At 37.6% G+C, this 13014-nt stretch overlaps 1 protein-coding gene across 1 annotated transcript; it reads right to left on the reverse strand.

The window, feature by feature from the left end:
• Positions 1-1318: 1318 nt before the first annotated feature.
• On the reverse strand, positions 1319-13011 carry vamp3 (vesicle-associated membrane protein 3 (cellubrevin)). Its single transcript, XM_026168348.2, has 5 exons — positions 12889-13011; positions 4815-4893; positions 3374-3532; positions 3057-3108; positions 1319-2574 (listed from the first exon to the last, which is right to left on the reverse strand). Coding segments are annotated over exons 1-5 (312 nt in total). The 5' UTR covers positions 12891-13011; the 3' UTR covers positions 1319-2554.
• Positions 13012-13014: the final 3 nt, after the last annotated feature.

A 13014-nucleotide genomic window follows, 5' to 3' on the forward strand; every position in this document is an offset into this window, starting at 1 on the left:
GAATGCCACATACTTGTATATCCTTATTCATTAATTGTAAATAATATTTTACATTATATTTAAAAAATTTGCAACAATAATATGCAATCTAATTATTCTCAGTTGTCATGTTGATTATCTTTATGACACAATGACATTTGCTTGAAAGCACAACACTTGAGCAGCTGTTATATATTCTTTTACCACATCTTTATTGCAATTTGACTTTTTCAGTTAAATCTGCATTTAAATTAAACCTGAACTGAAAATTTCCCAATTCTGTAAAACCAAAATAAAATAATAATAAAATATATAATCGTTAGAACTGATGGGGTTATCCTAAAGACCTTCAAGTGAGTGGAACTGAGATGGAAAAAAGAGGAAGGAAACATGGGGGGGAAAAAAAACAAAAAAAACAACAAAAAACTCAACAGTACTTGTGTAAAAACTGCTGGACTGTACACCATTGTATGTCACACTGAAGGAATTTATCTTTAAATGACTCCAATAAAAATGATTTTGCCATCATGGCTCCTTTTGGAAAAAGGAATAGCTGGCGTTTGTTACGTCACAGATGAGAAAAATCAGAGGACACTTTGATTTAACATCAGTTTTATTCAAGCAAAAATAAATTTAGGGCCCACAGAGCAGAATTGCACATATTTCCACGTAAATTCCAAAAAAGGGAAGCAAGGCTTGGAAGTTATAAGATCTTAAATTCTGTGGGGGGGGGGAAAAAAAAAAAAAAAAAAAAAAAAAAAAAAGAGGTTGACAATTCCATGTATGGTTAATAAAAAGCTGGCCCATAAAAGCATTTCCATGCCTACAAATTTTAGTTGTGGCTGCAGTCTGATTAAATCTGCATGCTTAACAAAAAGAGAAAAGGGTGCGGGTGAGTACATATTTGTGTTAGTGTTTATTTCTCTATCAGAAACAAGCAAGAAGTATGAAGGGGGGGGGGGGGGGGAAGCTAATGATTGCTAGAAGTCAAGAAAAAAAAATCCTGAAACTGTAACCTAAAACAGGAGCTTTAAATACCAAACAGAGTGAAAATAATATACAAAGCAATCCCAAATCCAGTGTTAGTGTCACATGTATCACAATGCCATGGACCAACAAAATATTTCCACTCTATATCACCCATGATGCTCAGCAGTACTGACCTAAACATCACAAAAAAACAAAAAAAAAACCAAAACCCATACTATAGCCGAACTATGATCAACTCTACATTTAACAGAATGCAAATAACTGTATGACAAATATGGCATGTTAGAATTTTTAATTGTTTTGTGTTAGAAGCATTGTGCATCAACAAGAATGTTTCTTCACACTGGCGTTGATCCAAAGGTCTTTATTAAAGGTTAAATTCAACTGATAGCACAGGCTAGCTGCACAGTATCTGCTGGACAGGGAGCTCACAAGGCACTACTTGTTCTCTGGCTGGCTGGTACATGTGTTCAGAAGGTATGGCTGCATTTTTGGCTGTTCTCCATTGGAGACACCTATCAAAGTCTAAAGCTAAACTGCAGATTTTCTTTCCTCTTAATTGTTGATCATTATTATTACATAAAGGCCATTTTTCTGCCACACTTAAGAGCAACTAATTGAGATAATTAATCTCTTGATACCTCATGATGGCACTTCTGTGTATTTTTTTTTTCCTTTTACATTTTATGGCAAATCTGTCAGGCAATGAGCATGCTACTTATAGTAAACATGACCAGCACTCAATCTAAACACAAGCTCATGCAAACTTTTACTGCATCCCAATTACTGCCTGAAAATGACATGAACAGGAATGGACACAGTGAGGTGGTTCAACAGTACGTTACCCATTACCAGTAAGCTTTGTGTTGTCAGAATGACTTTCCTCTTCATTCAGATCTAACATTAACTCCTTAAACATTGGACCTGATCAGCACTTAACCATGTGCAGAAATAAAATGAGTAATTAGATTTCACTAATATTTGTAAAGCTGACCAATTAAGTAAGAAAAAGCATGAGAGAGGAAAAAAAAAATACTGGTGTTACACTATCAAGAGCAGAAATATTTTAAATCTGGGAAGGGGCATCTCTTCCACCATACGCAGGATTACTGTTACAATCTAAACTATACCACTGAACAGCTAATCCTTAAAGGCACTTCTCTTAGCCTGGCACACGGAATCAAACAATTGTTAATAAAATATAAAAATACAAGTTGAGGAGAGTTTACAATGTTCTTCAATTCTAGTCTTAAGGTTTGAGTATGTGTGTGTGTGTGTGTTCTGCCAAAGTCTGTTTAGACTCATATTTATAACTGGGCTTTAGTCAAGTTATAAACACATTTCTGTACATATGTTTGTTTTCTTTGGTATGTATATATCCTAGTAATGTCTGGAATTTTGTAATGTTATAGGTTAAAACTGTGACTAAGGCACATAAGCAATCACACACGCACACACAGGGCAATCCAGAACAAAGAATGAAGACCCCTGTAGAGGTGGAAAATGTGGAGCTACTCTGAGACACGAGTCACATAGCTCCACTTCTCTTCTTTATCGTATCTTCTACCCCTCCTCCTCCTGTTGCTTACTTAGAGTAATTCCAGACTGTGAATGAATTAACAAGTTTGTTTAAACCAAATGTTTTATATAAGACATTATAAAAGAGAGATATGACACTAAAGGAACTGTGGGGGGGAATTCCATAAAGGCAAAAGACAGAGGCTGCATTATGTAATTGGGTGTACTTCTTCTTGGCTTACTGCATCCATAACATGAACTAGCATGAATAATGATGGGGGAATAGTATGGATAGTAGATGTAAAACTTTAAGTAAATAAAGCTTTTTGAATGTTTGGGGGCAAAGTCCGTAAACTTTATAACTCTTATCAGATAAGTCATCAAATGACACATCACATGATCTTGAACAGTTGATGTGTGTTTGCCTCTTAAAAGAGCACCAATGTAGCAGTACACCTAACACAGTTTCCGAAACTACAACACTGTAGAGAGTTCTTAATGCTTTGTTTTATGTTTGAAGTAACACAAACTGTAACAACACTGTTGATGAGCACATCCTTAATACTCACTAATAATGATGACGATGATGAACACAATGACAGCTATCAGGATCGCCCACATCTGAAACAATTAAAGATAATTTCTACGTTATTACACAAGAACTATATCTGTAATACCTCCTCATTTTGTTGAATAAAAACAGGAAGTCTTCACCATAAGTCATGCAAATATATACTGTAAGTTGTGTAGTTAAATAAAAACAATTAATTTAATAAACCTCAGTCTTTGAAGACTTTAAAAATAGAGTGCATCATATCAGTTGGAGTAATTGTTATTTAAAGTGGTGGAAAGTGTGTGACTTTTGAACCAAACTTTGTTTAAGCACCTTGCAGTTCTTCCACCAGTACTTCCTTTTCAGCTTAGCTGCACTGGTCTCAAACTGGGAGGCTCCAGCCTGGAGTGCATCGGCTCGGTCATCCAGTTCAGACAGCTTCTGATCACGCTCCAGCACTTTGTCCACATTAACACGCATAATGTCCACCACCTACTCAAAACAAACATAATATTCATTTTTTGCAATCTGTTTCTTGATGTACATGGGTGTTAGGCAATCTTGAGCCCTCACTGTAAATAAATCTGCCCTAATTTGTTTTTCTCTGGAGGGCATAGGAAAGAATCATAAGAGAAAGAAGAAAAATGCCAAATAAATAAATCAACAGGGTAAAATAACTCCTACAGACTCCACTTTTAGTCAGACACACATGCATGTGCATAAACACAGATTACACGTAACCCATATGTTCCACTGATCCACAAACCCAACTACTGCCCCTCCTCTCAGACAGAGCTGCAGGTTGGAGGGGAGGGTGTAGGCCCGTGCATGCCTTACATAACCATGGAGACAGTGATTATGTAAGCGTTTGGCAGCCAATTGGACACTTTCTGTGACGTGCTGAGGTTAAAGATCTATGAGGGAGTGGCTTATCCCAAGAAGGGCTACAACCGAGAGAGCGAGAGAGAGCAAGATGTAAAGGGAATTAAGAGTGAGACTTGGCAGCCTATTTTCTTTATGGCCTCACTGACATGGTTCTGAATGCTATTTCTCAAAACTGGATGAGGACTGCCTTTCACTGAATGTCCTTTGGCAGTCTTTTGGAGTATTAGAGAGCAAATTATTCCACATTATGGTGAATTGTAACACTGCTGCCAAGAGTTATGCAAGGTTCTGTGTGAGACCAACATCAAGGAAAAGAGGGAGTGACACAAAGCAAGTGAAGACAGACAGGGGTGGAGTTCAAGGCCATAGGCTAGGTGAGAAAAATGATGCAAAGTGAACAAGATGAGGTTATTTAAGGATTTTTAATGCTTGAAAAGATTTTTTATTATTTGACACTGTGACTCCACCAACTATCTTTTCATTATTTAACTATTTACTCCTGGATTACGGCTGTGCTACTATGCAATTATTTAAAAATAAATAAATACAAATTGTTGATTGAATCTTTCTCTACTTGCATCTTCTCCTTTATTTGTGTACAGCTGGACTGGTACATAAGCATTTAATTAACCATATAACCATATAACTGAGAAATGAACCTGAAGTTGGAGATGAAGTAGCATTAAGGGCAGGCATCTTTGGAGAGGTGGTTTCAAATTTCTTAGCTTGAGAGGAAACGATCTGGTGCATTTGTAACACTAAAGCACTCATGAATTAAGATTTGAACATATTTTGGGGATCCTTATCAATAAGCCATAAGAGAATAGAACTGTTGGCCTCAAATTAAATTCTGAAATTTAATAGAAGCCAGTTTTCACATATTTCATACCTCATCCACCTGGGCCTGCGTCTGCTGCAAGCGCTTATTGCCGGCCGCTGCGGCAGAACCTTCTGGACCAACTGCTGACCTGAAGAAATTTACAAAAAAACCCCCAAAAAAAACAGTGTAAATCTTAGCCCCCTGTGAAATGTCTTAGAAACATCTGTTACATAACATCACAATCTCCCACTAAAACCTTAAAGGAAACCAGTCAGTTTTAGGTACAAGAAAAAAGAAAAACAGTCCTCTCAGAGGAAATTGCTTGATATAGCACCCAATCTGTGGGATAGCTAAAGGTCAACAGGAGTAACAGTTCATAGTGAGCTAAAACAGAACAATTCAGTGTCTCTGACTGTACACAACAGCCAGCCATGCACGCACAAAAAAAAATTAATTAAATTAATTAAAAACACCTCACTGATGTTCCTCAACTCATGCTCCATTGTATCAACTGAGGATAGACAATAAGTGGCAGGAGATTATTTTTCATACAACAATAGACTTGACAGTGATGTGGCTTAAGTAAATGCGTGCCCAAAATAATGGTTTAAGTATATTCTTAACAGTTAAAAAGCTGACATCAGATAGCATGAAAAGCTATTCAAATAAGATGATGTCCCACACAATCCTGCTAAAATAGCAAGCATCACATTTATTATTATCTGATGCATTTTTTTTTTTAACTCTAAGAAACTGTTAAAAACAATAACAAAAATATAAACCGGAGACAAAGCAAAAAGTTTTTTCCTTCTGGTTCCCATTGATTTAATTTAAATAATTATTTATTTAGATTCCTAAATATGATATGCATTCATTGTCCCAATGGCTTTTTAACAGTGGTTATTTACTGCCACCCCCTGACCTGAAAGAGCATTGCTTTGCAATGACTTTTCGTAACATTGAAACTAACTTGAAAGTTGGGTTGTTATTTACACCAGGGCTATACAAAGATTATTATGATTCAGTCTAAGTCAAGTGTGGCCATTAATTACATAAATTCTGACTCAGGCCAAATTACAATATTAGTTTAAATGTAAAACAGTTTAGGCAGATATAAGCAGTCTGCTGCCTGATATTACTGATTTGCCAATGCATTGTAGCAGTCTTTAAAAATGAAAGTAAAGAATAGATGGGAGAAACATCTGTCTGGCCCTAATAAGCAGGCATACCCATGTTTGCTAAAATATAGTTGATGGCAAGAGCTTGCTAAAACTACATGTGTTTATATTTAAAAAACAAACAATCCCCAAAACAAAACACAGGAACAAGCCACAGTTAACTCAACAGAAACAGCATCTGTCTGGAAGCCAAAGGTACCCAGTTTCCTGAAGAAAAACAATCAATGATGCAAGTTATTCCAAAAGGAAGTCTATGTGAAATGGGTGGATTAAGTGCCTCTCCTCTATGCCCCCAAGATAACAACTTTACAGCCACGTCTAATTCACGTATATTTAAAAAGATAAACTATTTTGAATTTTGATTGCATGAATTTGATACAAATAAACACAAAAAACAAGCAAACTATTACAAACAAACTGCAGATATACATTTCCTGCAGCTGCTGCTAGTATCAAAACTACACTACAGCATCAGTGGTGGGCTTCATTCTCTAATATGTAAAAAGGCTGGAACTTACCACGAGTACACACATAAAATTAGCCTCAGATTCATGTAATATTCACCGGAACCAATTGTGTTTGTACCATTGTGCATATGACTATTTCATAATAATTTTAAATTGATGGTTGCCATATACATACAGCCCACTTTCCTTTAAATGAAAACACATTTTTCTCAATGAGGGCCATGGCAAGACCTGGGATTGCAATTTTTTTTAAGATTTATTTATTTATTTATTTTTAAAAAGAGCATCTAATTTATGCAACTGGAAAAAAAATAATAAAAATGCTGGATCCCTTGGGGAATGTGTGGCTCGATTAAAAACAAATTGATGTCTAACTAGGATACAATGAAGGTAGGTTTAATAAACAAATGCAGTAAACGCTTTTTCTCTTTTGTTTTGTTTGGTCTTTGTATTCGTGAAGAGCAAGTGGATAAAGAGTGGATTACCAAATATGTGTTAGGTTAAAAAAAAGAAAAAGAATTTGGTCAATACTTTTAACCAAACTCATTATTTTTATGTATTCAAGTCTATGAGTTTCTATCTTTGACTTTTTTGGAAAAGCTGTAAATAACAATAATCGATTTTTATTCATTAATTAGTTTAGCAATGTGCATTGGTGTGTCTATGTGTAGGTTTATGTAGTTTCACATTTGTGTTTAGGCATTACTTGTGCAAAGATAGCAACCTTTGCCATTGCACCAGAGTTCACGTGAAGACTCTTTAGTTGAACTATGTAGGTCTGATACCATGTCTACACACACACCTCTTTTCTACTAATGCTGTGCATGTGCCTAATCTACAACCACAGAAATAAATATAGGTGCAGGGCCAAAAAGCTGACACTCACATGTCACCACTTCGCTGGTCCCAAATTGGGAACAAGTGATGACAGTGGCTTTTGAAGGTGTACCTAAAAAATTAACCAGATGCAGCCTAGGATCTTTTGTGCATTATGATTTTCCTTTCCATTTCAGTGAAACCAATTTAAGATAAATGAGGCTACAAGTGGGGCTGCCACGATTAGTCGACTATTAAAATTGTTGACGACTAATTTAATAGTCGACGCGTCGTTTGAAGCTTTGTAAGATCCCAAAAGATGCAGGAATAAGTATTAGGATTTAAGAGTGTAATAACGGACTGAAACAGAAGATGGCAGCACTGCATGTACAAGGATGCCAGCTGCCTTTAACCCTTTAAGACCTACCATAAAACCAAGTCCGCCAGAGCTTATATTATATTTTTACATGGTGTGGTGCCATTTTTGGTGTACAGTCGAGTCTTAATAGCTTACTTACAACTGGGCTCGTCACGCTCTCTTCTTGGCTGCAGTGGTTATTATTATATTTACATGCTTCCAGCCCCCGTTTTTGCTCGATGACAACTCGTACCTTTCCACTCCCCTTTTTCTCCCTCCTCGCGCTCACAGACATAACGTGTATGGCAGTTCATTCTCCCTGCAACACGGACTACACTGCCCATGATGCTACATTCTTTAGAGCTATGCTTGTAGCATTCTGCCTGTTAGCTTAGCACGGCAACAACAACAACGAAAGGTGCTCTCTCTCACCCAGGAAACACACAGTCGCAGAGAGAGAGAGAGAGCGTCACCCTGTAACCATGGCAACCGTAACGCTGCCACCTGGAACAAAAGAACGTAGCTGTCAAACAAAACCCAAACAGTCCTGACCCGCGACAATATGAAACAGGAAAGTACCGCAGTGTAATCCATTTATTTCAACAAAGTAACTGTATTCTGAATACCACCTTTTTAAACGGTAACTGTAACGGAATACAGTTACTCATATTTTGTATTTTAAATACGTAACGGCGGTACATGTATTCCGTTACTCCCCAACACTGTCGATAGCTAGCCGGGGGCAAGGCTCACTAGTTCCGGTGAGAATACCGGACTCCATTTTCAAACCCACTGCAGTCTTTCGCTACTCAGGTTAAACATGATACAGTGGGGCAAAAAAGTATTTAGTCAGCCACCGATTGTGCAAGTTCCCCCACTTAAAATGATGACAGAGGTCAGTAATTTGCACCAGAGGTACACTTCAACTGTGAGAGACAGAATGTGAAAAAGAAAAAAGAAAAATCCATGAATTCACATGGTAGGATTTGTAAAGAATTTATTCATAAATTAGGGTGGAAAATAAGTATTTGGTCACCTCAAACAAGGAAAATCTCTGGCTCTCACAGACCTGTAACGTCTTCTGTAAGAAGCTTTTCTGTCCCCCACTCGTTACCTGTATGAATGGCACCTGTTTGAACTCATCATCTGTATAAAAGACACCTGTCCACAGCCTCAAACAGTCAGACTCCAAACTCCGCCATGGCCAAGACCAAAGAGCTTTCGAAGGACACCAGGAAAAGTATTGTAGACCTGCACCAGACTGGGAAGAGTGAATCTACAATAGGCAAGCAGCTTTGTGTGAAAAAAATCAACTGTGGGAGCAATCATCAGAAAATGGAAGACATACAAGACCACTGATAATCTCCCTCGATCTGGGGCTCCACGCAAGATCTCATCCCGTGGGGTCAAAATGATCATGAGAACGGTGAGCAAAGATCCCAGAACCACACGGGGGGACCTGGTGAATGACCTGCAGAGAGCTGGGACCAAAGTAACAAAGGTCACCATCAGTAACACACTACAACGGCAGGGAATCAAATCCCGCAGTGCCAGACGTGTTCTGCTGCTGAAGCCAGTGCATGTCCAGGCCCGTCTGAAGTTTGCCAGAGAGCACATGGATGATACAGCAGAGGATTGGGAGAATGTCATGTGGTCAGATGAAACCAAAGTAGAACTTTTTGGTATAAACTCAACTCGTCGTGTTTGGAGGAAGAAGAATACTGAGTTGCATCCCAAGAACACCATACCTACTGGGCCAAAATACCAGCTACTGTGTGTGCAAACCTGGTAAAGACCTATAGTAAACGTTTGACCTCTGTTATTGCCAACAAAGGTTATGTTACAAAGTATTGAGTTGTATTTTTGTTATTGACCAAATACTTATTTTCCACCCTGATTTACGAATAAATTCTTTACAAATCCTACCATGTGGATTCATGGATTTTTTTTCACATTCTGTCTCTCACAGTTGAAGTGTACCTCTGGTGCAAATTACTGACCTCTGTCATCATTTTAGGTGGGGGAACTTGCACAATCGGTGGCTGACTAAATACTTTTTAGTATATAAGCAGTGTTGGGAAGGTTACTTTTAAAATGTATTCCATTACAGAATACATGCCCCAAAATGTATTCTGTAACGTATTCCGTTATGTTACTCAATGACAGTAACGTATTCTGAATACTTTGGATTACTTAATATATTATCATGCTTTTTACAACTACGTGAATGTACTATTGCTGTGATTTATTACTGTTACTGAAGGTCCGCGGCTCCGAACCCGTAGTAAAGGGACCTCTGACTAATACGGTGAGTTCCGTGTTGGGCTCATAGCCGAAAAACAGCTTTACTTTGTTGTCTGGGTCAACTTTGCTTGCGAGAGACAGAGAGAGGCGTTGAAAGGCTGCTCCAACGGAACTTATTGTTTCGGAGGAAAACACGGCGTACAGTCGAGTCTTAATAGCTTACTTACAACTGGGCTCGTCACGCTCTCTTCTTGGCTGCAGTGGTTATTATTATTATTACTATTATATTTACATGCTTCCAGCTCCCGTTTTTGCTCGATGACACCTGGTACTTTTCCACTCCCCTTTTTCTCCCTCCTCGCACTCACAGACATATAACAAGTATGGCAGTCCATTCTCCCAGCAGCACGGACTACACTGCCTATGAGGCTACATTCTTTAGAGCATGTACCTGTAGCATTCTGCCTATTAGCTTAGCACAACAACAACAACAAAAAGGTGCTCTCTCACCCAGGAAACACACAGAGAGAGAGCGTCACCCTGTAACCATGGCAACCGTAACGCTGCCACCTGGAACAACAGAACAGCTGTCAAACAAAACCCAAACAGTCCTGACCCACCACAATATGAAACAGGAAAGTACCACTGTGTAATCCATTTATTTCAACAAAGTAACTGTATTCTGAATACCACCTTTTTAAACGGTAACTGTAACGGAATACAGTTACTCATATTTTGTATTTTAAATACGTAACGGCGGTACATGTATGCCGTTACTCCCCAACACTGTATATAAGTCACTTAGATAACTTAAAAATGCTATTGTTTGGCTTTTTTCAGTATTTTATTTGTTCCCGAGTAAATCGGTTTGGCTGAGATTAAAGTTATAGTTTTTACACTGCTGAATAAACGTCAAGCAGACAACCAGTTATCAGAAGTGTGAGATGCTCAAGAATATACTCCGGTGTCCTGTTATATTATATTATATTAGATAAAACTTTATTAATCCCTAGGGTGGGTTCCTCCAGGAAATTAGGTATTTTAGATAGCGGCTGAGTTTATTAAACTCCACTGAAACAACCTGTAAATTTCATTAAAATTTAATAAACTATCATCATGTCTTTATTTTTAGTTAGCACATACCTTAAACATTTAAAGCTATAAGCTAATGATAGTTATATAAGAGCACATGCATGCTGGTGCAATAAGCTGTACGTTGTACATCCAATGGACGCATGATCTGATTAGTTGACTAATGGCAAAAATAATTGGTGACTAGTCGACTATCAAAATAATAGTTTGTGGCAGCCCTAGTTACAAGTTCTCAGTTCTAAGGCACCAAGGAAGAGCTGGCTCACCACTGCATTAAAATAAAAAGAAAGGCATCAAGATGCAATTTAAGTCCCGCCTTTCAGCCTCAATTTAACTCACTGAACAAAAATTGCAGATAAATTTTATTTTTGCTTTATTGCTTCATTTGAATTAAGTTTCCATTTGACCATATGTTATGGATTCACAGCCACAGTTTCCAAATGCAAAGGCTACAGTTGCAAGCATTCAACTACCAACCTTACTGCTAATTAAGTGATGGAGACAAATTTAAAACAACTTTGGAGTAAATTGTCCAGTTACATTTGGACCACTTCAAATAAACGACTGAGTGCAGAAACTGTGATCGTGGTTAACTGAATATTCTTGTTAACCCTCTTGCATTAATAGATTTATTTTATTTCAAATCTATTGTAAATCTACTATCCATACATTCCGGGACCTAATTTTACATTATCATCACTGTTGTATCTATACTACTGATCGACTACCATCACTACAATGAACAGAAATGACTATAACATCATGAAAGAATGACTTTTATGGTTTAATCAAATCATCACTCAATTTCAGAAAGACATGCAAATTCTCTGTCAAGGATTTTTGTTTAATATGGACAAAAATAGTTTTAGAAATCTGTCTGTGATTCATTACGAAAACGCTGAGTACAGTGCCTCTATGTGCACTGTGTGTGTGTGTGTGTGTGTGTGTGTGTGTGTGTGTGTGTGTGTGTGTGTATGTATGTATATATATATATATATATATATATATATATATATATATATATATATATATATATATATATATATATATTTTTTTTTTTTTATTAGTTTAAAAGGGGAAAAAAAAAGCTTCCTCTCTTGATGCTGTAAGGCAATACACCTTCCCAGAAAGTAAACACTCACGAAACACGTCTTTTCCCTTGTTCTTTCATTACCCCTAAGCTTCAAAGCGCCTACTAATACACATATTGACCGAGAAACATATCAGAGTACAGTTCCTAACTGTGTCAACAAAGAAAAAAAACGGTAGATGCTGATGATGGAAATAACGTTAGATAACGGCATTACCGACAACGGGGTGTAAGTTATTACTGGAGTGGCAAGTATTCAGCTTAGATATAGTTTAAAACTTATTTTAATTACCCAGTCATCAACATGATTACGACCTATTAAAACAGAAACACTTCGGCCATAAATATTATATTTCCTGTTTACAACTTTGCGTTGCCTTTGATTGTGTCTTGATATTATTTTAGTCATATCCAAATTAGAGCTACAATAATTAGAAATCACAAAGCGACATACACAAACATTTTAAGCTTGTTAAATAAAAGTATACAGCAGTAGTTTTTAGATAGGCCAACGACACAGGAAACGGTAGTTTCTAAGCATAGACTAAAACGCTAGCACATATCGTTGTCTAACAGTAAGATTCGTGTAACAGTAACAGCTGTGGCCTGTATACAAACCGATTGTGTACACTCTTTCTTGACTATCTACATAACTAGCAAAGATAAGTTGATATGATGAGGAGTGAGCAACGTTAGATAACTTTAATGCAGCGTTGCTGCTGTGGCTAAGCTAGCTCACATCTCGAAGACGGGCACTAGCACTTGTTGCAGGCTAGTAGCAAAAGTTCTGGGCGTTGTTTTTGCGCCCGCGTCTTGAAGTATTACCAGAAAAAAAACGGAAGCGAAATCGTAAACATCTGACTGACAAATAAAAGTGTGCGGTATAGGATAGACTTACATTGCAAAACGAAATTTCCTCAAACGACACCGCTGCCGATTTTTGCTTGGTAGCTCACCGTCAAGCCGAAACAGTCCCAGCCGTACCAGCGGTTTTTGTGCCGCTTTCAAGGTTGCCGGAATTAGG

Source organism: Astatotilapia calliptera, chromosome 5 (assembly GCF_964374335.1).
Source record: "Astatotilapia calliptera chromosome 5, fAstCal68.1, whole genome shotgun sequence".
In the NCBI taxonomy this organism is placed as follows: domain Eukaryota; kingdom Metazoa; phylum Chordata; class Actinopteri; order Cichliformes; family Cichlidae; genus Astatotilapia; species Astatotilapia calliptera.